Below are 26,437 nucleotides of genomic sequence, written 5' to 3'. Positions count from 1 at the left end.
AGGTGGATGTATGCTAAATGCAGAGAACATGGAATGCGTGTGAGAAAAGATGTGCGTTTGGTTTTGAAGGAGTTGGATCCCAGGGGAGTGTCATTAAGGCAAGCGGGGCGTCTCAGACGGAGGAATTACTTCTCCAAAGTGCCGAACTTCATCTGGCACCTGGACGCATATGATAAACTGAAGCCATATGGTATTTGTGTGAATGGCTGCATCGATGGCTTTTCAAGAAAAGTAATCTGGCTCAATGCTTACACAACAAGTAGTGACCCAAAACTAATTGGAGGGTACTACATAGAAGTGGTGCAGCGTCTCCAGGGTGTCCTAGAGTTGTGAGAGGCGATCTCGGAACTGAAAATGGACATGTTAGAGGCTTCCAACGTTTCCTCGTCCTTGTTCAACCAGAGGACACCCTTGATAGTTACTTGGAGGGAGCCAGCACCACCAATCAAAGAATTGAATATTGGTGGGGTTTCCTACGCAGCCAGTGCATGGAGTTGTGGTTAGCCTTTATTGCAGACCTCAGACAATGGGCATTTTGATTGTGAGTTTCTGGACAAAAGCTTGCAGCAGTTTTGTTGCATGGGACTCATCCAAGTGAGTTGATGAATATTGTTTGTATGTTTATTTTGTGTGCATGTGTATGTGAGTGACAGAGTGTGGAGTGAGTAACGGAGAGGGAGGACAGAAAATGAAAAGGGAAAGGGGATGATGGGAAGACAGAGAGATGGAGATGGGTGGAAAGGGAATATAGAGATGGAGAGGAGGGGTAGACACAGAAGGAGACAGGAATAGAGATAAAAGGGGAGAGATGGAGGAAAAGGAAAGAGATGGAGAGGAGGGGTAGAAACATCAGAAAGAGAGAAAGGAGTGATGACCAGACAGCAGGGAAGAAGGAGGGACAGAGAGGGTGGGGTTGGTCATGTGTGAATGCTGTAATTTAGTGTTTTCCTTATGTTGTTCTATATGTACTGCTCTTCCTAAATGTATAAATATATTTTTTAACAGGATGAGTTGGATGACACTGCGTAGGTGTGGAATGCGCACAACATCAGGCCGTCAAGAAACCTGAATGTCCCCAATGGTCGGCCTAATGTGATGTATACAGTTCCTGAACTTTACCGGACAACAGATTTTCTCTCCCCTGTTGAAGATGAACACATTCAACTGTGCCAAAATGATTGTGTCTTTCGGCTGGCCATACCATGTGATCCAGATGTTTATGAACTCTGTCACATCTTTATGAGCACCCAGAGAGCGAGCAGCACCCACCCAGAGGGCGAGCAGCACCCAGAGAGCGAGCAACAAGCAACCGTACCAGCTGTGAGCATTCGCCAGCCGGCGAGCCACACAGCCAGCCTCCAGCAGGCCAGGCCCCAGCACCCGCCAGCCGGCGAGCCACACAGCCAACCTCCAGCAGTCCAGGCCCCAGCACCCACAAGCCGGCAAGCCACACAGCCAGCCTCAAGCAGGCCAGGCCCCAGCACCCGCCAGCCAGTGAGCTACACAGCCAGACTCCAGCAGGCCAGGCCCCAGCACCCGCCAGCCGGCGAGCCACACAGCCAGCCTCCAGCAGGCCAGGCCCCAGCACCCGCCAGCCGGTGAGCTACACAGCCAGACTCCAGCAGGCCAGGCCCCAGCACCTGCCAGCCACAGCAGCTAACAACAACAGCAAACAGGAAAAATTACCAGCTATCAAGCGGAGACTTACCTGAGACATCCATCAGCAGCGGGCCTGTTTTAGGGCCCTAGGCAGTAAGTCTCCTGACCTTCCCTGGGTTACAGCTGCCTTTTCCCCGGCCTGCTGCACACCTGAGCCCACTGCACCACACCGTTCTCCCCTTTCTGGCACTTGCTGTTTTCTCTCTTGAGGATGATGGCCTCTTCGGGTCTCTCCGGTCCACTGTGAGGACGGTCCTCTCCTCCAAAAGGCGTATAAAATGATCGCCGACCTCAAGGAGGACAGCCTTTCAGCTGAGCTGGAGAAGAGGGATCTACAGCTGTCTGGCTTCACCACTCAATTCCCCAAACTATCCAGCCTCATTCTGAGCAGAGCAGAGCAATCCAGCAAATTAGCTGACGACACCGTGGTGTGGGACCCTTCCTCTACCAGCTCTCGTCCACCTTGCTCAACACCCGCTCGTGAGCCTTCCTGGTGTAGGAATTTTTCAACAAGTCATCATTAATCAATCAGAAGGACCCACAGAGTATATGTATTGCGCTGTTCAAAATCCGGAGAGGACACCTTCCAGTTGGTTCAAAAGAATTTATTCAGATTAACAGGAAAGAATACAGAGCTCTGGAGATCGTCTTCCCCTATGCTGGAGTCAGCATACGCAGATGCGTCGTCCCTGGCGTTGGGGCAAGAAGTCCAACGATCTAACTATCTTCTCCAGTTTGTATGTGTTACAGGGGAGGTGCTTATGTGATCGCTTCTGCGTGCAAGTGTGTATTTTTGATCTTCATGTCTGTTGCAGGATCTTCTGTCTGACCCCATGCCAGTCCCTTCTGGTCCATCGTGGCCTTGTTGTTGCAGCTGTGAAGATTAAAACCTCTTTCCGATTTACGGCCATGCTCTTATCTTTCACGGCCTCATCCCACCATAGAAATTCTTGTGGACTCTGTTCTGACTTAATTGACTTGAGGGAGTGATGCTAGCATGATCTACACTCCCGCTATTCCCTGTTGTGACCTTTTCACCTGTCCACTCTAAACAGTCTGGTCTGTGCTTTACTGCTGATAGTAAGTGTTTTTCTGTTGTCTTATATCTTGGAATGTCGATCTGTGTTGTCTCCAGTATTTATAAGTTCCTTCCTAGTGTCGCAATGGCACCAACTAATCCTGGTGCTTTGGAGATTTGTAGGACCCCTCTGTAAAACACCTTTTACTACTTCCAGATGTTCACGAGGTCAAATAAGGTGACTTGCAGCTAAGTCATCGATTCTGCCTGGGATGCATGAGCAGGAGATCCCGGTACCGCTACTAACACTAAAGAAATACATTGATGAACTAAATACAGTGTTGGAACCTTTTCTACCTCTTTGGGAACTGCCACAGAAACATCTTTATTACAACTACCTTGTGTGTCCTACATTCTATTTTAAGTGAATGTATGTATAAATTTAACTACAGTTTAAGCAAATATATATAAATTTGTCTACACTGGTCTCAGGTGTGACACTCCTGTCCCGTCCCATCAACCACGCATTGACACAGAGAACTGTCTTATGGTGGTTTTATTTCCCACAGCACTGCAACACAACAAGAGGGAGCACATGCACACAGCGGTGAGTCAGGCGACGACATGTGCGACCCCTGTCATCTCCTCATCGGCAGTCATCAATAATAAAGATTAATAACAATTAAAGCTGCAAGCAGCGTTGTTAGGGCCTGAGCCCCCGCGCGGCCTGCGGCTGCGTCCTTGACACCGGCCCGAATCCAACAGTGTAATCAGCAAATCCCTAGGCCTTGTAGTTTAGGAGATAAAAGCCTCAGTGTGCTGCACAGTGTGAGTGCAGAGAGTGAAAGCAGAGCTGCCAGCTGGCCCTTTAAGAACCCCTCCCCCCTGCACTTTCTTTGATCTGTGCCAGAGTGGAGAGGGAGGAGGATTAAGAAAATTGTAGTGTGTAAAAGCTGAATAAATCGGCATACGTTGGTCAAAAGTGACACATAATACCATATTTTTGTAGGGATTTTTTGTCAGGATTACAGTCGTGTGTTTGTAAAAGCTGTGGGATGTATGGTGTAGACGTGAGAAGCATTTGTTTGACAGTATGTACCCTGTCTCCCCAACTTTGACGGCTTATAAAATCCAAACTGAGCGCGTAGTATATTAACCTTAAAGATTTTTGAAGAGCAGTGTTGGGAGAGTAATGTGTGAAAGTTTGGAAGCGATAGCATTAATGCCCTAGGAGAAGAAAGATTTTGTTCGGGGAGTAAAAAAGTCAAGATTGTGACAGTTTTGTCCAATTTGTGGACATTCTGTTGTAGATAGGTGAGGGGTCAGAGTGTACCAATTGTTCGTCTTGATGATACGAGTCCAACGGTGTTGGTCCCATGTTTGTTGAACTTTCGTGTGAGGAGTTATAGCGCTCGAAATTAAAAAAAATTATCTTTTTTTTGTGTGGCTCCCTAGGTGGCGCTATAGACTTTTGTGGTGTTTTTGTTTTTGATTAGTGAATGTTGAGGCAGGCCAGACAATTGTGCCGAATTTCAGCGAATTTCATGCATGTTCAGGGGGTGAAATTAGATTATGCGTGTTATGCGCATTATGCGCATATAGCGCGCGCTCATTGACAGCAAGAACAGTCTAGTACCAGGTTTTGAATGGGTGTGTATGTGAAAACTGGCTCCGGGTCGTCTGGCCCAGTTGCCTCATGGGTGTTGGGGGGGCCTGGCACACTGTTTAGTGTGTGTTTGTAGTGTTTTTAGTGCTGCTAATGTGTTGCTCTGCCGAGCAAACGTAATAGGATCTTCACCAGAAGTACCTTCTGGCTCAGGCTCTAATTATCTGATATTTACAATAATCACAATGATCATATATAGTGGATATAATTTAAACAATTAACAGTGGCTTATTTGGTGCCAAATTGAAAACAAAAGTGTATAATAAAATATTAAAGCAAATTACAAAGGTCTAATCAAGTTTCATAAAGTTTGACAACATTTACGAATGTTTTCATCTCTCCACACTATGAAACACAGCTCATCCCTGTCATCTCCTCATCAGCAGTGCCGAGCATGCGCACAGACAGCTTGCGTGCGAGCATACATTTTCACCAGGAGATGGCAGTATTCCCTGCTTTAGCAGGATTTACTCAAAAAACCTTTCATTTACACCATGACTCTTTTCACACCATTACGTACACCCCCCTAAATTCTGCTAAATAGGGGATACACACCCAAGCCATAAGCAAGGGACAAGAGAGAAAAGAAAAAAAAATCTTAGAGCTCATATGACTATGTCAATTCCACGATTCTCCCCTGAGGAGTGCGCAAGAAAAGGACCAGGCCCTGGTCCCTGACTTAACACAGACTTAAGAGATGCCGTGTAAACCTCTCACACTAAAAACATTCAGCTCCATATAGAAGCACTCACTATGAATAGCCAGCAGGCCAACTCAAGTCTCTGATCTTACTCAAACTACAGAGAAAACACGTGCTTGACAAAATAAAGAACGGAACTAACTGTGGATGCAGAATCATCTACATCCTGACCATTCATCTCACAGATAAGACGTGCTGGCGGGTTAAAAGTCCTACCTAGTCTTGTGCAGATTGGAACTGGCTGTGCAGTAATCACTGGTCTAAGAGCACTGCTAGTATCTGCCCCCACTTGAGTGTTAGTGTGTGGTGACACTGCACCAACCTGACTGGTAGTGTCTGGCGAAGCTGACCCAGCCTGAATTTTAGGGTGTGGTGAGTCTGTGCCCATCTGAGACTGTGAAGGGCTATCAAGACATGTGGCATCAGACGGTAAGTGCACCTCAACACTGTCTCGAACTACACCGTCACCACATTCACTGACTGAATCATTCGGGTGTGTAAGGTCGACTGCTTCAGCGACAACTACAGATGAGCTCTCTGGTTGGTCCTCTTCGTCCAGGCCAAGTTCACTTGCATCATCTCCTGTCAGCATTTTCCAATGGATAGTTCGAGCATCACAGTCTTTCATCTCTCCAGGTATGGAAACAGCAAGGTCACTTCCGCAAGCGGTGGAGTCGCAGTCAGAGTGCGCAGGATCCTGGTCCAGCTCCTCCTCGTCCAGTGGCAAGAAGCTGACTGGAAGCAGTAAGTTCCTGTGAACTACTTTCTCTTTGGCTGAAAAGGGATCCTTAATCCTGTACACGTTTATCATAGATCTGACTGACAGCACTTCATAGGGGGTTGAGTCCCACCTGTCTGCTATCTTGCGCTTGCCTCTCTCTCCTCTGTTAGCCAACAGAACTCTGTCTCCAACAGCCAACGGCAACCGTCTGGCTCCCCGATTGTAATGCTTTGTCTGTCGTGCCTGCACACGGAGACTGTGCCTTTGGGCAACTTGAGCTGCTTCCTGTAGATCCTTCTTTAGGTTGGTTACAAAGTCTAGGTGGCTGACCATGGTGTCATTGGGAAATGCATGCTGGAAAACGACATCAATTGGGAGACGTGGGATCCGTCCGTAAAGGAGGTAAAACGGAGCGAACCCGGCCGTTTTGTGTTCTGTACAGTTGTAACAGAAAGTCAGGTTCTCTAGCATGTGCGGCCACTTTGCTTTGGACTGTGGAGGGAGGGCTCTGATCATATTTCCTAGGGTTCGATTGAAATGCTCTGCGACTCCGTTGCCCATCGGATGATAAGGAGTTGTGTGCGTCTTCTGCACTCCAGCCATCTCCAACAGCTCTCTGATCAGCCGGCTTTCAAAGTTCGCTCCCTGATCCGAGTGGACACGTCCGGGGAACCCATAGTAGAGGAAGAAGTCACTCCACAGACGACGAGCTACCTGCTTTGCCGACTGGTGATGACATGGGAAGGCATGAGCCAGTTCAGTAATATGGTCTGTGAACACCAGAACATCCACGGTCTTATCACCCTGTTCGGCGGACCAAAAGTCTATACAGACTAACTCCATTGGCTGGGACGTGCGGATGCTCTCTAGTGGCGCACGGTCACGAGGCTCGGGTGTTTTGCCCACAATGCACCGGTGACAGTTCTTTACATGGTGGATTATATATTGCTCCATCCCGCTCCAAAAGAACCTTTGCCTCACAAGAGACAGGGTGCGGGACTGGCCTTGGTGGCCGGCCTGATCATGCAGACTACGAAGGACCTGCTGCTTCAAGGAATCAGGTACAATGAACTGGAAGAGCTTTTTGTCTGTGCCACGGTCTCTCGTCTTTTTGTAGAGCATGCCATCACGTCTGGTTGGTCTTTTCTGTCTCTGTATATAGTACATGGCTTTGCTCACTGAACTGTCCTGTTCTTGTTGACTTTTTTTTTTTTTTTTTAACCTGTCCAGTTCAGTAACTGGGGCAAGCAGCATCAATGTTCCTGGTGCCTTGTTGTACTGAAGCAGTTTTACTCTGCATAGGAGGAATCTGATAAACTCCTCCTATTGCCATTTATGTTTAATTTTATTGGGAATGGTATTGCTTCATTGATAAAGCTACCGGACTGAGGCTCAGGAGTGGATAGAAAGAGAGAACAGGGACAGGATAGGGAAGACAAGGGGGAGGGGGGAGACAAAAACAACAACAGCAATAGCAGAAAAAAAACAAAAAACCAAACAAACACACAAAGAAAAAGTAACAACAACAACAACGTAGAGGAGAAAAGAAAAAAAAAACAAAAGGGAAAAAACATTGGTTGCAGAATTTCCGGTGCAGGCTTACCATTTGGTTGAATATAATTTTTAGATAAATTTCTGAGTGTGTGTTTATGGGTCAGTTGTGCGTGTATGTGTGTATAAGCGTGTGTATGTGTGTGTGTGTGTGAGTGTGTGTGTGTATATGTGTGTGTGCTACGGTTTGTCTTGGATGCTGTGTGTAGCTGGCTGTAGCTGATGTTGGGGGGCCAGGACATCACACCCCCAGTCCAGGATAGCAGGTAGGTCAGGACCAGGCCACCAGCGCACCCAGAAACCCCCAGGACACGTGGAGCCCCAGGCCACCCCTCCCCCCCGGAAACAGCCACAGGTCCAACCCATGCCAGCACACCCCGCCAGTGCCCGGGGACTGGGCGAGCACAGCCCCCCCCACCGCAGGACCCCGGCGCGGCGCGGATCCCCGGCACCAGGGCCAAGGGCCCCCAACCCCCCCATACCGGGTGGAGGCCCCAACCCAGCCCAAGGACCCCCAACCCCCAATCCCACAGGGTGCCGCCATGATAGGGGAAGCCGCACCCACACCCCCCACACCGTCCCTCACCAGGCGAGACCCAAAGCAGCCCCAGAAGGCAGTAACCCCGGGCCCACCAGCCCAGCGAGCCACCGGACACCCAAGGTAGCCAGCGTCCATAGCCACCCGCCCCGGTGCCAGAGCCACGAAGCCCAGTCCCCCCCATCAAAACTATGTGATGGATTTAATTATCAGGGACCAGATTTGTTCGAACTCTGACGATCGACTTTCCTCCCAAGCAGACATTCTCTCCATGGAAATGTGGTCTAATAAAAGGTTTCTATATTGAGTAATGCTTAGGTTGTTCTTGGATTTCCAATTAATCAAGATGGCCTTCTTTGCGATGCTTAGAGCCGTGAGAAGCATGCAGGATTTGTTTACTTCCATATTAACATTTGTTAGTTCATCTAGCAGACAAAAGTGAGGGGGAGATGGGGATGGGGTACTCTAACCACCGTGATAGGTCTTTACAAACCCCCTGCCAAAAATTGTTAACAGGTGTACAAAGCCATATAGCATGCAGATAGCAGTCTGGTGAGCCAGTTGCACGATATGGACAAATGTTTGTTTGTGTGAGGCCCATCTGGAACATCCTTTGTCCTGTGTAGTGTGTTCTGTGGAGAACCTTGTAATTTCTTAATTGTAGGTTACCACTGCGAATCATTCTAAATGTGTTGGAGCAGATTTGTATCCAAAAGTTAGGGTGTGGATTGATCGACAGATCTTTCTCCCATTTGGAGGAAGGAATAGAGATTATAAATTCTGTTGTAGAAACTATTGAGTTAATTTTAGACAGTAGTTTAGGAGGTGAAATTAGTAAAAAATCTGTTATTCTAGGTGGAAGCTCTAAGTGTAACTGGGTAAGGTCAAACCGTGCCTGTATTATAGATTTGAGCTGAAGATATTCCAGAAATTTGTTTTTGTTAATACCATAATTTGCTGTAATTTGGTTGAATTGTATGAATTCTTTGTCTTAGAAGATATGCTCTAGATTTTTAATCCCTTTATTTGCCCATGCAGCAAAATGTATTGTTTTTTTTATTTTGCAGGATGTCAGGATTGTTCCAGATAGGTGTGAGCCTGCAAGGGGTGTTCGAGAGCCCATTGCTTTTGAGAAATTCCCACCAGGCTATGAGGGTGTTCCTGATGCTAATATACTTAACGCAGCTGTGATGCTTGATAACAGGGCTGATGAAAGGGAGTTCAGAGATTTGGATTTCTTTGCAGAATGTTTGTTCTTGTAGGAGTCTGCTCTGGGGCAAAGCAGCAGAACTGTCCTCCGGTTGAGGTGTTAAGTGTATGGCTCCGATCCCTCTCATTTGACCGGCACCTCCTATGGAGTGGGCGTCCAGGAGGGCAGCGATCTCCTGAGAAGCAATGGAACCCTGTGGGGACATTGTCCTCTCCAGGTGGGTTGCCTGCGTCCACCATGCCTTGGCAGTTGTTGGAGTAGCTGAACGTGTTCTGGACTGTTTCGTTGACGCAGCCACTCACTTGCTCTAGGAGCAGCGCATAAGGCTCAGTCACAAGGCGGTGACTGACGCAGGACTGGACAAATGGCTCTCAGCTTAGTGCATCGGCGACCACGTTCTTGGTGCCGGGGACGTACTTAAGGTCGAAGCTGTACGAGGCAAGTTTGGCGACCCAGTGCTGTTCACACGCGTCGAGCAGGGACTTGGTCAGAATATATGTCAACGGATTGTTATCCGTCCAGGCTGTGAAGTGTCTTCCCTTTAACCAATGACTGAAATTATCACAGACAGCCCATTTTAATGCAAGAAATTCAAGCCTATGTGCTGGATAGTTCATCTGCGAGCGAGAGAGGGTTTTGCTGACGAAGGCCACCGGCCTGGCTATGGTCTCGCCGCGAGGGAACTGAGAAAGGACTGCTCCTATTCCGTCGAAGGAGGCGTCGACAGCTAGAATAAAAGGCACAGTGAAGTCTGGGTGAGCTAAGGTGACACTAACTAACAGATCATTTTTGATTGTCCGGAATGCCGTCTGGCATTCTTCTGTCCAGTCAGAAGGTCTGAGTCTAGCGTAACTTCTTTTTTTCATTTTAGGGCTACGGCCTTTCTTTGCGACGGGCTGAGTGTCCGACTCCACTGTGAGTCTGAACAATGGCTTTGCTTTGGCTGACCAGCCCTCGATGAAATGTGGGTAATACATGACCATTCCAAGGAAGGATCGGATTTTCTTTGGACATGGTGTCCTCCTGTCAGACTCCATGAGGTCGGTTTCTTTGACATCATTTATTGCGTGGACCTTGGCCGGATCTGTCTGAACGCCGTTCTCACTGACAATGTGCCCTAAAAACTTGACGGACCTCCTGAGGAAGTGGCACTTTTTGGGCGACAGTTTGAGGTTGTTTGCACCCAGACGCTGGAAGACCATCTGTAGTCGCTCCAGGGCTTTCTCCTCTGTGGGTGCAAAGACCATCAGGTCATCGAGATAACACAACAGGCTCGAGAAGTTCTCATCTCCGAAAATCGACATCATCATCCTCATGAATGTCGAGGGGCTATTTGACAGACCCTGAGGTAGACGGTTGTACTCGTGGAGCCCGAAAGGAGACGAGAATGCTGTGTACTTCTTATCGTCCTTGTGTAAAGGGACATTATAAAAACCTGAGGTGAGATCCATAGTTGAGAAGAGCGTATTCCCTCCGAGCACAGCTAGAGCGTCTGCCTGATGTGGCAATGGGTGGGCGTCTTTAACTGTTTTAGCGTTGAGCCACCTAAAATCAGTACAGATACGGAGTTTGCCATTCTTTTTCCACACCAGAACGAGTGGAGACGCGTATTCACTGTGGGATTTGCAGATGATACCTTCCTCTTCCATGTCATTCAAGGTGGTACGGAGCTTCTCATAATGACTAGGAGGTATCCGTCGGTAAGGCAGGCGAAATGGTTTGTTGTGAACAAGATGGATTTTATGAACGAAGTCTTTAGCCAGCCCACAATCCGTTGATCTATCGGGCCACACCGTAGCTCGACCTCCTCTGTCCGCCGTAAGCTCCTAAAAGAAGTGGTGCGCCGTCACTCTGGCAGCCTTCCCCACCGTGACTTAGTGGAGATCCCTCCGGCCGGCAACAAGTCTCCTCCACTTCCCACCTCATCTTCATCCACGCATCCTCGCCCACTGTTCCCCCCAACTACAGCAATAATCGGCTCCACCGTGAGGTATGTCCGCTTTTTTAATGCTGTTACCCACTGTTACCCAGGCTTCACCGTCCCAGCTCTCCTCCAAAAACTCACGGAGCTGCTGGGCTCACTTCCATCCTAAGTCGGGAGAGTGGTTATCCACCTGGGTTTTAACATACTTCATACCGTGAGTCTGAGGTGACCAAGGAGCATTCTTTTAAAAACATTTTATTAATTCTTTGAGGAACAGATGTTAAGGATTGTAAATTGCTCTCTTCAGACGGGTGTCTTCCCCACTGTCTTTAAAACGGCGGTGGTAAAGCCCCTTCTGAAGAAGGGGCTTTTAATAACTACCGACCTGTATCCAACTTACTATTTTTAGGTAAAATTTTAGAAAAACTGGTTCTTAGAAAAACCACAGTACCGAGACAGCTCTTTTAAAGATTTTAAATGATATCAGGTGTAACGCTGATAAACAAAACTCACAGTCCTGGTACTACTGGATCTGAGTGCTGCCTTCCATACAGTAGATCACCAGATTTTATTAAACAGACTCAGACACCTGGTGGGCCTCTCTGGTACTGTTTTTATCTGGTTCAGTTCTTATCTCTCAGATCGATCTTTCTTTGTAAATATGGATGCCTGTTCCTCCAGAACACATGAAATTAAGTGTGGGGTGCGCCAAGGGTCAATTTTAGGTCCAATACTTTTTAATCTATACATGCTTCCCCTTGGGGACGTCATCAGGAGACACGGCATCAGCTTCCTTAGTTACGCTGTTATACATACATATGTTACGCAGCTATACATCGCCGTGTCTCCTGATGGCACAGGGCCTATTGATACCCTTTTTAACTGTATTTTAGATATTAAGTCATGGATGGCAGAGAACTTCCTACAGCTGTAGGAAGGAAAAAGTTTTAATCATTGGCCCTGAAGGCAAGAGAGAGAAACTTTGACCAAAACTACAAGATTTTAAACCTTCACAATCTGTAAAGAACCTCGGCGTCATTTTTGACTCTGAGCTGAATTTCATTCCACATGTCAAGAATATATCTAAGATAGGTTTTTATCATCTTAAGAATATAGCCAGAGTCCGCCCGTTCCTCTCTCAGGCTAACACGGAGGTGCTGATGCATGGTTTTATTTCCAGTCGTTTAGATTATTGTAATGCCCTGCTCTCTGGTATTCCCAAAACAACCATCTATAATCTACAATTACTCCAGAATTCTGCAGCACGTGTGCTGACGAGGACCAGAGGGCGGGAGCACATTACACCAGTTTTAAAATCGCTGCATTGGCTCTCTGTCTGTTTCAGGATTGATTTTAAGGTTCTTTTAGTAGTTTTTAAGTGTCTTAATGGTCTTGGCCCATCTTATTTATCTGAACTGCTTTTATCATATCAACCTTCACAGACCCTGAGGTCCTCTGGCACCGGCCTTTTAGTCGTTCCTAGAGTTGGAACAAAAACCCACAGGGAGGCTGCTTTCAGCCATTATGGCCCAAAGCTATGGAACAGCCTGCCAGAGAACATCAGGACCGCAGAGACTGTTGATGTTTTTAAATGGAGGCTCAAGACTCACCTTTTTAGTTTAGCTTTTAACTGATTTTAACTGCTTTAGTCTCTTTATCCTTTAATTTTATCACTGTATTTTATTGTTGTTTTGATCTTTTAATTATTTTATTCTACTTTTTCATTTGCTCTTAAACTTTTAGATTTTCTATATTTTAATATTATTTTAATTCCTGTTCTTTCATACTCTACTATCTTTTAGTCTTTTAGTTTTTAGCTCCAGTGTTTCCTCGTGGGGGCCCTCCACACTGGGAGGTGTGTCTGGTCCACCCGCGGGGGCGTCGTCCTTAGGATCGTCCAGGCCCGGGGAGCTGGGGGGCTCTGCATTATATGTGGGGTGTACCCAGTCTGTCCGGGTTGGGGGGTCTCGGTGGCGGTGTGGTTTTGGGCTGTGGCACCTCCCGGTGTGGATGGCTCCCATAGGTGGTCCTTCCTCAATAGGATTTTCAGTGCCCTGCCATGTCTCTACTGACAGTCAGTGTGTGGTTGTGTGCGTGCATGTGTGGATGTGTGTGTGTGTGTATGTGTGTGTGTGTCGGGGGGGGGTGCGTGCATGCATGTATGTGGTCATGTGGATTGGGAGGGGCGGGTTCTCAACATTTATTGTATTGCTTTGTATTGTATTTGCTGTTGATTGTTTTTATTTTTGTGAAGCACTTTGTATTGCAATTTTATTGTATGAAAGGTGCAATATAAATAAAGTTTGATTTGATTTGATTTATGGCCGAGTCCCATCTTGCACCACCAACAGATCCATACCAGGCTGTGAACTTGTATATGCACCTAAGAGAGGCCATCATTGCATCTCTGTAAATCACCTGACCCTCTCCAGAGGATGGACACTCAACTACAGTGCGCCTAACCGACCCTCCCCAGAGAATGGATGAAGTTTATTTTTGCACGTACATAATCATTATTGTGATGCTGTTTACTGCATTTACTTTTTGATATGAAGGTTGTGTGTACACAAAACTGTGGAAAAAAAAAACATTTATGTGAATCTCAGGGTCCGAGATAGTTTTTTTTTTCTCTTCATAGTTATCTCAGACCCCGAGATAACTGGCCCCCCCTTTTTTTCCCCCACCTCGTTTTTTTTTTTTCTTTCTTCATGTCCCCTACGGGGCTCCGTAGGAATGTCATGGCCCCTAAAACATTGGTTAAAAAAAAAGTGATTTTATTCTATTTTATGATTTTTTGTAGAGCATATAGAGAAAACACTTACATATTTTGAGACCACAAGTCATAACTTGTGTTGTGTCATAAAGAGAGACTGAGACAGCTTGTGAATATGAGAGGGTTTTTTTTTTCTGCAAATCCTCCAGTGCCAGTATGGTAACTTAGCATGTTATAACTGTCTTATCGCAAGTATGCAAAACATAATAATGACATGCTGACAATTTGCATTTGCACTTCCAAAATACGTGACAGGTTATTTTTGGTAAGATTCAGTGCCCCATGTCCCATACTGAGGTCAATAGGATCTCTATCAAGGACACCGAAAAAAAACAACCCTCTACTGAGTTTTCTTAATCAAGCAATGCTTACCCAGAATAATAAAAAAAAAATTTAAAAAAAACTCAGTACAATTAAAGACAGCATCAAATACGGACAATAAAAAGAATAAAAAGTACAGATAGATAAAACATACAATAAGAGCAAACAATTGCAATAAAGAAAATAAGAGCACTAAAAAAATATAATGTACAATAAATCTTTTGATCGTATTTCTACAAAGAACATCAATATACCAGTTATTGCACCAAATGTTTGGTTATAAATATTTTATGTTTGTGTCACATTTATTTACATAAAAACATCACATTTTGAAACATGGGCCATAAAGTGTGATATAAGGTCACAATCATTCCTCCTCACACTCATTGTAGTCAATCAATTTTTGAACCATTATCAAGTTGAAGGCAGAGGACCAACTGTAATAGTAATTAGTGGTGTCCCACAGAAAGCTTCATTATGATGTTTAAATTAATCTTAAAAATTGAATAATTGATTGATCACTCTGTAAATGATATATAACCACGATCAATGTCATCAATATGGCTGTTATGCCTCATTCATACATCTGTCCTAGCGCATTTACATATGTGATCTGCATCTGTACACACAATTTCTTCAAGCTTTGCATTTACACCTGGTATTAATAAGCACTCTTGCATATTCATTAGGCAGAGCTGTGGTAAGAACTCATTCCACTCTGAAACTCTGAAAGATTTTCTAGCTTCTGCTTCTTTTTGAAGCTTTTGCTGGGCTTCTTTAAGATAGAAGGAAAAAGCAGGATACATTTACACCCACCTGGTTTTACTATTATTACTGACATCGGTCTTTTGTCGAGCAAAAATGTCAAACATTTTGTGGGTTGGAGACTGTTCAATATATGGATTTGCGGCTTTTTGTCTATTATGACAGAAAACAAAGTTCTTTAGGTTAGGGTTTGTTGGATGGTTAAAAAAAATCACTTTGGGCTGTAAGAGGTTGTGACAGGCATTTTTCAAATTGTCCTGATATTTTATGTACTAAACAGTGCATTTGTTAATTGCAAATAACATTGACAGATTAATCAATGATTTAAGTAACTGTTAGTTGCAGCTCTAACTGAGATCTGAATTTTCCTGGATAAGCTCTGGATACAGCTGTGTAAATGGGGTCACTGTGAATTATTTCAAGAGGTCATTTCTGAATTGCCTTTTGAAAAATGTATTTGTTCGTTTTATCAAAGATACCCACATATGAATCTATATTTTTACATGGCTGATATGGGACATGCTATAACATAGGCATACCATGAAGTTTCATGGGAGCATTCATGCTCCGAAAGAGATAAACCCTCTTAAAGTGACATCTGTTCAAGCTCCTTATCCAGGACAAATTAACTCTGTTATAGGTGAAAGGCTCGGAGGCCAGAAATATAGTTGGTGTGTTGGTCATCAAATCCCACTTATCTGTCTTATCATGTGTTATACGCATTTTAGCCTCTAGGGGCTGCTTATTCTTGTTGAATGCTACAAGCTTTTGCAGAGAATGGGCGAAATGAGGCGTCTCAGGAAGCTAGTGTGGCTCGTGGAGAATCAGAGCAAGGAAAAACATCCATTCCTGTCCCTGTGTGTGTGTGTGTGTGTGTGTGTGTGTGTGTGTGTGTGTGTATACTATACTTTCTCTGCACTATAGAAAATGTTGTCCTGCATCTAGCCTTAATATATTTTGTGCAATGTATACAAATCATTCCCTCACATGCCCTGGCCCTGATCAAACAAGTCTAATGTGACATAAACTGTTATCGGAGCTGTTTTTTCTTGATGTTTCTGGGTAAGTGGATGCTTAGATGGTCTATTTATTCTTGGGGCAGGAGTCTCCATGGAAGTTTGGCTACGGTAAGGGTTTAATTGGCAGCTCTCAGAGGACAGCAGTGCTCTGGATTCCCCAGCAGAAGATTGATGCACCGTCACTTCAGGGTCAGCTGACCTTTCTTTCGGTATGTCTGTCTGCACTGGAACAATGGCTGGTTCAGTGTTTTCCTCTGTCTGGTCACTGGTTGGGGGAATGTGTTGATTACACCCTGTAGCTGGTATATGAGTGGAGGCTGGCTGGGTTTCCTCCATGTAAACACGGTCACAGAGGCTTTCTGATGGATTACTGAATGGCAGGAAAGGGCATATTGCCTGTGGACACACACACACACACACACACACACACACACACACACACACACACACACACACACACACACACACACACTCCAATGGTTCAGTGAAAGATTTTGAGATCATCTTATGCTGGAAAATACTATGTAAAGGTAAATTAACAATTTATTTGACTTGCTATTCACAAACCAATGTAAACTATATGTGCAACTGAAAAAAAAAGATACATTCTTTGTTATTTCACTCCTTGGTTACATCAGTAACGATGTAATACATTCCTCCTAATCGCGTCCTCCCTGAGTTTACCTTTTGATGACTTGGTGATGGCCACAATGCTACAGAGCTGAGGCCAGGGTTAGGCACTGGCTTCTCCTTGAATTTATTCCACCTAAAAAAATAAAAATAAAAAAAACTTTGAAATGATGCATCTTTGAAAATTCCATTATCATAATGGAAAATTTCTTGTAAACTATGCCTTTTTCTTTTTATTTCTGTTTTTGATCAAAAATCAATCCAACCATCACTGACAAGAAAAGACTGAAACTTACCAGATAACGCAGCATATTCCCAGAGATAACACCAGAACTATAACAATGCTCCCGCTGACACTAAGTGCCGTGATGAGCCTCGGATCTATCAAAGAAAGTATTCCTTATGTTGAAGACAAATAAATAATTCACTTCTATAAATAACGTTGTCTGTGCTTATAGTACAAGATGATTTATGCTGGTTTAGCAACTGGTAACCACAGAACAATGGAACCTGTTGGGAATGTTACCAGTGTCATTTGTAAACAAATAACTCCTCTTCAAACATTTGACAGCAGTGTATAACCCGCAAACTCAAAAGAAAAGGCGACTTTGTAGTGAAAAGGACTTCTTAAGGCCACGTGTACCATAATTGCAACTCTTGAAATGAGAAGCAAAAGTAAAAGAGGAGATCAGAAATCTCTGTCTGTCTGTAGCGTGAGTACCGCATTCACCCTCCTGGCGTTTGTAATGACTGGTTTTATACACCAAATTTTTGTCATGTTTTCTTCCACCAAATTGCTTTTAATTGTTTTTCTGAACTCTTTATGACTTTGTTATATTGGCTCTGCCATATAAAGTAAGCCAATCATAAGAGGATGTGAGTGTTTTTGTTCTTAATTTATCCTCCAAAGCCATCCCATGTTTCATCAAAAGCATAATGCCCATCAAGTCATGAGTGAACTCCCCCTAGTGTACTTTCATCTGTGGTGCATATGCAGGAAACCCTGGAGCAGGTTTCTACAGTGGAGTTCTTCAGAGGAAAATGGGAATAAAAGCACTGGTACTCATGGGTACCCAGTTTGAGAATCATGGTCTTACAGGATCATTGCAGAATTTTTACACCGTGAACCTCTTCAAGATGAATTATGTCTTCTTGAGGTCTTCTGTAGGTGAGAAACACAAAGTAGGCTACTTACCAAATTGTTTAGTTCTAAAGTGCCTTTCACTGCTTGTGGTAATTCCGGTAAGAGCTGTGGCCTTGACAAAGAGGCTGTACTGAGTGTCTGGATGCAGATCATTCAAGAGGACCTCCTGTTTTGTGTTATTGACAGTAACATCTAGACAAAAACCGTGAAAGAGAAACAACGTTATAATTATTAAACTGGATTTGCACACTTATGTGTGTGTGGACTTACTGAACTGTAGTCTGTTTTCTGTTCCATAGAAAACAGTGTAGGTGACAACAGCACCTCTGCATGCCTCTTGTGACGTCATATTCCAGCTCACCAGTGCACTTTTGTCATTAGCCTGAACATTGATGATAGAGAAATCTCCCGGACCTGTGGGGGCAGCGGTTTTAATAATCAACGCTTGTAAACCATGAAAACAATTCTCGTCCATCAAAGTCAAAAGAAGAATTTACCTCCTACTCTGGAACAGATCTGAAGGGCCTGTGTGCCATGGCCTGTCTTGTCACCAAAGAGTGGAGTAACTGTAATATTGTATGCCGTCTTGTCCAGGAGGCCTGTAAAGGAGAGCAGTTGTTCTTGAAACGCCCAGAATATACACTTTGGTTTTCAAGTATAGTCACAAATAGGTGTGTTGAGCTCACAAAGATGTTTTGTTCCCCCCAGAATGCAAAAAGGGCCAGACAAGTATTTCTAGCTTGGAGCGACTGACGGCTAACAACAGCAATGATAGTAAGTATTCAATTAGAAGAAGAAAAAGTGAAATGTCCTGGGTGATGCACATAAGAGATGTAAATGGATGTTTTTAGGACATTTTTAGTGCAGCATTGCTGTTGTTTTCCATTCATTTCCTGAGGATCCTGAGGAAAAAAACAACTGAGTGAAAAGCTGCTGGTGTCCTTGCACAGATCAACAGTCGAGAGCATCCAGTTCTACTACATTTCTGTGTGGTTTGCTGGATGTTCTGTTGCAAACAAGAAAGCTTTCCAGAGAATCATTAAGACAGAGGATAGAATCATCGGCTGCCCCCTCCCCTCGCTGTCAGACTTTGCAAACACCTCTATTCTCTCAAGAGCTAAAAACATCATAAAGAACAATACACACCCCAGTCATCATCTGTCTGAACTGTTACCCACACAGAAAGACCCCATGCTCAAGCCGGGGATCAAACCCGAAACCTTCTTGCTATGAGGCGACAGTGCTAACCACTGCACCACCGTTCTGCCCCAATTCAGTTCACTTCAATAGTTGTAACTGTTGTTAGCCCTAGTCATCATTAGGTTCGAGCTAATAATCCATCGTTGGCTTTTTCTGCTTTCTTGAGTCAAAAAGAACTCATGATGCAATGGAAAAAACATCTTTACAGGTTCAAGACACCTCATTGTGAGAACTTGTAAGGCAAAATACACTTTTTCAGTATCACATTAATATTATCTAAGCAATATGAGACTTACAAAACATAATTAAATTTTGATCTACTTTATGATATGAAAAGAAGTTAAAGTAGCAGGATACAGCTCAGGCCATCTCTGCCTTATTGCTTGTTGCGCCTTTCTACCAGCGAATCCATTACTTGCAGGACAATCAAAGATAACACACAGAATGACGATGATGTAATAAATCAGCATCCATAACTGTAAGGTTTAATGGCCTCTAAGATTTCATCCTCTTTACTTTATACCATTTCCAGCCATTCGTCGCTGATGTCATGTGTTATCTAACCTACCAGACAGTGTAATGTTGGTGTGGCTGCTTTCTTTCCAGTGATATTCATTCCCATCATGGGTCCAGTCGATCATGTAATCTCTGACAGGCTGAACTGGAGCTTTCCAGCTGACCAGTATAGCCCCTTTAAGGATTAAAGTCTGTAAGTCTGTAACTTGAAGGAGGCCTGCTGTATGAAAAAAAAAAAAAAAAGCTTGATAAACAATTGCTATACATCAGAGCAAAACAATCAATAAAACAAATCAGTATAGCAGATACATTTTGAATGGACATTATAAAACTCACTTTCTGCAGTGGCTGGAACATAAACTGAGTCCTCTTTGAGAAAAGCTCCATTAGAAAAGACTGTGAGATTTATTCTGTGTGCATCTTGGTTTATATTTACTTCACATGTTGAATTGCCACATAAAGTATCCATATTGTTTACTCCGATCATGTGATGGTTGTCAGGAATCAGTTTGATTGAGTGGGTAAATGTCCCCGGACATGTTGAAGGAATGTCCTGCGAAGACAGAGATTTAAATACTGTCTGTAAGGAAATGGGGGTTGGGGCGTTCTAAAATGGAGGTCGTCAGTTTAAACATGCTCTTGCAATCCTGAAATGAGAGGCCTCCTTACCTTCCACATGATGTAAATTTTTCTCACTCCAGTTTTTTCTTGTTGGGTTACAGCTCTCCACAGATGCAGCTTGACATCAGTCTCTGTAAAGAATTTAAACATGTTTTTAAAAACTTACAGTAGAATATATATACAACAATATATAAAAGCCATTTGTTTAATATAGCAAGGACTATTTTGTGAACTATGAATTTGTCAAGCAGAAAAAAAAACAGTCTTCATCAACAAAATGATCATTCAACCATACAGACATGTTTTTTAATTCACATTGTGTCATGCCTGAGCAGGTATAAGCATGTTTATTCTGCATCACCCAGATCAACTTATCAAAAATATGACTCATAAAATGAAGCCAAGACAAATGAATACAATAATGACACATAAACTGACACAAACACATGCTCAGAAGAAAGGGAGGGTGAATGTAGGGAGTGATGTTTGTCTTCCAAGTTGATAACAGTTAAACTTAGTAGTAGTTGTTTTGTTTTTTTAATATATGTATACTATTGCATGAACATAGTTGCTAATAGGGCTGCATCAAACAGTTATTTTCATCACCAATGAATCTGCAAATTTTTACACTAAAAATCAATTGATTATTAATTAATTAATCATTAATCACGTGTTCCCGACTTCCCAAGCTCTCCGATGCCAAAAAATGAGTTCCAAGAAACTCCTAACTGTCTCTACACACAGAGATGGTTAAAACAAATGTTCCACATAGCTACCGCCCAAGTTAAATTTATTTAACTAACATTTTTGTAACAATTATGAATAAAATAAGCTAAATCTAACAACTTTAACCTTGACTTTTCATCCAATCAATCAATTTTGAGTTGTTTTTTTTTTTAGATTATGTTAGGTTCAGGTTAATTTTCATTGCTCTCAATTGTTCCTTTGTGTTCTTGGTTTGCTTTCTGTTTTATTTTGAAATGTTATTCCCCTGTGCCTGGACATTGAACATGAAGCTCAAATGTTTACACCAAAACATTTCAAAGCACCGGGCTCAGTTATGAATCAGTAAGTCTGGTGTCAAATAAACCAAAAAAAAAAATGTGAGAGGTTTAAGTTTAAAAATGTTTACAGTCTTTGAAAAAAAAAGAAAAAAGAAAAACACAAAACAAAACAAAACAAAACAAAAAAACAAGCCAGCCAGCCTTGACCACAGTGAGGCATCCTAAGACTTCCATGAATGTCTGATGATGGTTGATCTTTTGTTGAGGCAATTCTGTCTGAAGTAATGCAGGCTAAAGATACTTGGTGAAATTATGTATTACCACAGAGTAGACCGTAATGTATAAAACATCTAGTATTTGCTCCTTATTTTTTTCTATCTTAACTATCAGTGAGGCCAAGGCGCATTCATCTTTATTTCCTTCACTTAGTATTTTGAAAGTCTTGAATCCTCAAAAATGACATGCAGTTAGTTTTCACTTTCTTCCAACTCAGAGTGGCCTCAGATGGAATTCCATTCATTTTCAAAGCCAGGATCATTTTTTGAATTCAACTTACTGCTAAGTTTGGTAAGAATGGTTTTCTCCAGGCTCCAGTCACTCCAGGTCTTGCCTAAAGAACAGCGGACTGACACATGGTAGTAAGTGCAGAATTCTACCTCTCCGATGGTCACATTTCCTTTCTCATAAGGCTTGAGAGTCTTATTGAGCACCTAAGAAGAAAAGTGAAAAGACTGGTGAGAAATATAAACTACACTTGTAGAGATCCTAGATTTGTTGTGGTAAATATTAAATAAAGGCTTCACAGTTGAGATCCAGGGTAATGTGTCTTTTTCTTGAGTTCTGTCATCACGGGCCTACAACACAAGGAAAACAAACATGGCTGCTGCTGTCAAACTGGGGGAATTGTAAATGCAGGAATTAAAATATTTGCAAGGGTTGATGCTTCGTCAAAATCAATACTTGTAATCCAAAACTGACAAAACCTGGGTCATTAAAAGAAACTTTTTTTTTTTTTTTATATACCACAACAAGTCTTACACACCATCATTTACCAAATATACGTGATATGACGACTAGGAGTGATGTTTGAATTCTTCCAAATTGATAACTGTTAAACGTAGTAGTAGTAGGTACAGTTACAGTACAGTTTAAAAAAAATACTATTGCATGAACATAGATTCTAATAGGGCTGCATCAAACAGTTATTTTCATCACCAATAAATCTGCAAATTTTTACACTAAAAATCAATTGATTATTAATTAATCAATCATTAATCATATTAAGTGTTCCCGGCTTCCCAAGCTCTCTGACGCCAAAAAATGAGGTCCAAGAAACTCCTGTCTCTACACACAGAGATGGTTAAAACAAATGTTCCACATAGCTACCGCCCAAGTTAAATTTATTTAATTACCATTTTTGTTACGATTATGAACAAAATAAACTAAATCCAACAACTTCAACCTTCACTTTTTATCCAATCAGTCAATTTTGAGTTTTTTTGTTTTTTTTTAATTATGTTAGGTTCAGGTTAATTTTCATTGCTCTCAACTGTTCCTTTGCTTTCTGTTTTATTTTGAAATGTTATTCCCCTGTGCGTGTACTCTTGTGTCACTTCCTAACTGTTTGTTTCTTGGCCTTTTTGAGTCATTCAGCTGTGGTTTATGAGGTTGAGGTTCTTGTCAGTCACAGCCCTTTTCCTCATATTTCTCCTCCAATAAGCTCCTTTTTTGAGTTCAAGTAATTAGGTTACCTCTTAGGTTTGCAAGTTTAGCTTTTTGTATTTAATAAACATTTGAGTTCTGTTAAGTCCCGCCTGCTTCATCTATTTGAATTTGGGTCCTTCCACACCACCACAGTTGAGGCTTTCAGATAATTTTCTAAGTTCAGAAAAAAAACATCTTTATCCTTTTAGAACACCATAAATAGAGGATGGCATGTCATACTTGTTTACCCAGCAGTTGCTAATTTTATAATTTCCAGATTTCACATGATGATATATTTTCTATGATTGATTGATTACACTGTTATTGCTTTGTGTGTTTTTTTTTTATATTGTTTCCTTTTAGCATATTGTATAAAGTCATCAATCCAAACTCATTGCTTCCAGAGAAGAGTTCAAAGCCTAAATTGTGGCGAGAAAAGAGTGTCATACCTTGTAGTATTTGACCTGACAATGACTCTGTCTGGAGGTCACTGTCCTGGTCCACTCAACCATGAGGTGATTTGAGGTGCCAGTCACATTTAACTTGGGATGGGGAAGTTTCACTTGGGGAATATCCAACAATTAGAATAATGTATGTTATCTAGACTGTGCCAAATGCAGTTAACGTTACTTACATATCTGAAAGGGGTCAAATTCATAGGGGTCGGAGTAAGCTTCCCAAACAGCTGTCGTAGCTTTCACAGTGACGGTGATGTTTTCAATAAGAGGGGTTATACCAGAAAGATGTACGTCTTCAGCTGTGCATGTTTTCACATGGGAGCTGCAGATCTCACTCTGGGAAAGTGATTTAGAGGCACTAAAAAAACCCACACATATTATATTAAATACATGAAGGAAAAATAATGCATTCATATTCACCAAAAAAAAATGGAGGAAATGTAAAACCCACCATAGTAGGGTGTAGTTTATTTTCTTTGAAAAATTAATCTGATGCTCCCAGCTGCATGTGAACAGCTGTGGTACACCTCTATCCGTCTGATTCTTATAATGCAAGATGCAGGATATTTTAGTGGGTTTTGCTGTGGAAAAAAAGCACATTGCCAAAATCATATATTTAATCTTATAGCGACTACATTACAGAACAAAATAATGTCTAGACTTCCAAAACGTCCAAAACACCTAAACACATTGCAAAAGTCAGACAAACTGTCTTCACTCACACTGACAAAGTCATGATCAACTTAAACATCCCTCCTTATAATTAGCAGGCAGTTTTTTTTTTTACTTTTGCCTTCAGAATTGAGGTCCCAAAAATACTTCTTACTGAAGGTTCTGATCGTGGTGCCTCCGAGGACTTGCTGCGTATCAGCATCATGACATTGCAGGGTGGCACTGTAGTGAGTGAAGTTCCTCAATGACAGCGCTGTGTGTGAGGTGTTGATTGACTTTGACAGGTTTTCATTTATGGGCGCATTATTTAGTGTCCAAAATACTTTGCCATGGATGCAGTAACTCTGGCACACTATCTCAATGTCGGATCCCACTGGGATGTATGCATCTTCAGGGAAGACTTTGCACTTCTTCTCATGCTGCCCTACAGGAAAAGGTGGAGTAAATATACATGGCAGATGGTTCATTAAATTCAAACTGTTACACAATGGACCATTAAGCTAGATCTGTTCCATTGCAATTAATAGTGTCCACAAATCTTTTGCTGTGAATAAAAATCTCTGGACACTTGGAGACTTTGTAATCTTGCATCTTTTGCGATTGAAAATACTCCATTAGTTTAGATCAGCAATGCCTTTGGAGAGCAAAAGCTGAAACATGCCCTTTTGTCTGTGTACCACTGTCTCTCCATTTTTCACTTTTCTTATGTCAACAACTGGTGCAAATTAAGGTGTCACATTTGCCTGCTCAAATTATTGAAAAAAATAACAACCAGTTAGGGTATTCAACATCTTTAGAGAAACTTTTTCCTCATGAGAAATAAAACAGCATACCCAGGGATTTCAGGATATTAAAACTGAAAATGTTATAACAACGCCTGATATTTCCCTTTATTTTTTTTAATCTTTCTTATTTCTTCTTGCAGACCAAACTGAACCCGATGACAGACTAAATTTGGCACATAGGCCCCATTTTGCACATCCCTGGTTTAGAGTAATTGCCACTGTCACAACCATTCTCAAGAAAAACAGGATTCAATCCTATTTCAGACAATCATATAATCTCAAACCTCCTCTTTTGTCTAAAATACTGCAACATACTATTGTTGGACAATCCGGATTCCATTCTCATGAAAATTGGACTCAGTCTTAATTGCAGACCATTTTCCATCCTCTCCTTTCTGTGTAAGGCTGTATTCACACCTTCTATTAATTTGCTCTGGTCTAAATGAGTTGATGAATAAGCAAACTTGGTGTTTAATTACATTAATTCTTTGAAATGCATGATTTTTTAATAAAAATCAATCAGTTATTCTTTTTTGGCTGCGCACCCCCTTCTATACTTGTATTCCAACCGGATTGAGGCACTCCCAATTCTTCTAGACTTCATCTTGAATAGCTTCCATTCATTTATAAACTAATATTTCAGCTTTTGATTTTGAATTTTACAAAGGAAATGTTTATTTACACATCTTTATTGTGTGGGAAAATCCTGCTTAAAAAACACTCCAAACTGTCATCACATTTTGTTATCTCACGCACCCCCTAGTGGCAGCACCACAGGGGACGCACAGCACGCACCACACTTTGGGAATCCCTGTCCTGGTGCATTATGGTTATGAATAGAGATGCATGATAGCATTGGCTCATCAGTGGTATCGGCAGATACTGTTTATTTTTTAATTAGATTGTTATTGGTGCAATGTGCTTTCAGTATGTACAAAATGGGAATATCATACAAACTGTCTGGTAATCAGATATCAGAAAAATCAGTTGTAAAATAATGGGATAATGGATGTCAGCAATAAAATCCATTCATGTTCATCATAGGAAAGAAGTGGAAGATTTTCAGTAATCAATCTGATTTTTCACTAAGTGGATTCACTACCACTTGTGACATAACCGTACAACTCTCTATTAACTATAAATGAGGTGAGATAATCTCTTTGATCGATAAAGGTCCTACTTTGTTATGCAGAACTTTGAATGTTGAGGTCAATTCATCTCCATCAGTCTGTCTCCTTTCAGCATTTAGTCCAGTGGTTGTTTGTTTTCCTACTCAGGAAATGTAATTCAAGCCCATGTTTCACAAGCTCCTTTCACTTTACTTCAAAATGATGTTTTCATTTCAGTGAATTGAGGATTATTATGATCAAAGTAATAATAATAATATTAACATAATAATAATAATAACATAATAATAATAATAAATACCACCACCACCACCACTACTACTACTACTACTAATAATAATCCAAGACATGCTGCAAACACAAGGGACAAGTGTTCAACTGACATTGCCTCAGAAGTTTAACACAATGAATCACCGAAGACCAAGTAATAGAAGCTTGACTTACCCTCACAAACCAAGGATATTATCATCAGAATAAATGTGACCAAAAAGGAATACATTCTTTTATCCTATGACAGAAAAAAGAAATCTCCTGTTTAAAATACACCTTCACTCTTTCTGCTCCAGCAGACTTTTCACTGCAGCACAACACATTTTTGCTCAAGTCTGTATTTCAGCCATCGAGTGAGAGGAACTGAAGGAAACACTGAAACTATCAGGAAGCATTTCTCAACCAGAGCCACAGCCAGCTAAGGGGAAGTGAAGGAACTTG

The 26,437-nt window shown here is 42.3% G+C and overlaps 1 protein-coding gene and 1 pseudogene across 2 annotated transcripts; one reads left to right on the top strand and one right to left on the bottom strand.

The window, feature by feature from the left end:
- The first annotated feature begins 6 nt into the window (after positions 1 to 6).
- Positions 7 to 13,400, top strand: LOC147242750 (uncharacterized; annotated as a pseudogene).
- Positions 13,401 to 13,769: 369 nt separating this feature from the next.
- Positions 13,770 to 26,337, bottom strand: LOC147242749 (interleukin-31 receptor subunit alpha-like). Of its 2 annotated transcripts, XM_086189028.1 has the most exons (16): positions 26,171 to 26,337; positions 23,969 to 24,238; positions 23,594 to 23,723; positions 23,319 to 23,500; positions 23,134 to 23,246; positions 21,784 to 21,834; positions 21,537 to 21,690; positions 20,025 to 20,107; positions 19,692 to 19,908; positions 19,408 to 19,575; positions 18,137 to 18,238; positions 17,910 to 18,053; positions 17,691 to 17,831; positions 16,792 to 16,876; positions 16,550 to 16,631; positions 13,770 to 16,261 (listed from the first exon to the last, which is right to left on the bottom strand). In XM_086189028.1, exons 1-16 carry the CDS (start codon positions 26,223 to 26,225, stop codon positions 15,830 to 15,832), a joined length of 2,409 nt encoding a protein of 802 aa, XP_086045154.1. In that variant the 5' UTR covers positions 26,226 to 26,337; the 3' UTR covers positions 13,770 to 15,829. The 2 variants fall into 2 exon arrangements, with proteins under 2 accessions (XP_086045154.1, XP_086045155.1); XM_086189029.1 differs by lacking the exon at positions 23,969 to 24,238.
- Positions 26,338 to 26,437: the final 100 nt, after the last annotated feature.

The sequence above is a fragment of the Aulostomus chinensis genome, chromosome 20, assembly GCF_037954235.1.
Source record: "Aulostomus chinensis isolate RoL2024-O1b breed Wild chromosome 20, RoL_Achi_v1.0, whole genome shotgun sequence".
Classification (NCBI taxonomy): domain Eukaryota; kingdom Metazoa; phylum Chordata; class Actinopteri; order Syngnathiformes; family Aulostomidae; genus Aulostomus; species Aulostomus chinensis.
This window is presented reverse-complemented; position numbering and strand designations above follow the sequence as displayed.

What these genes read in the sequence shown, in the direction of transcription:
- LOC147242749 (XM_086189028.1), bottom strand. Translation starts at nt 26,225, where the DNA reads ATGTATTCCTTTTTGGTCACATTTATTCTGATGATAATATCCTTGGTT. An exon ending in GTCAGGTCAAATACTACAAG is followed by an intron (nt 21,835 to 23,133) that starts GTATGACACTCT and finishes CTTGTGTTGTAG; the next exon opens with GCCCGTGATGACAGAACTCA. An exon ending in GGAATATGCTGCGTTATCTG is followed by an intron (nt 16,632 to 16,791) that starts GTAAGTTTCAGT and finishes TTATTTTTTTAG; the next exon opens with GTGGAATAAATTCAAGGAGA.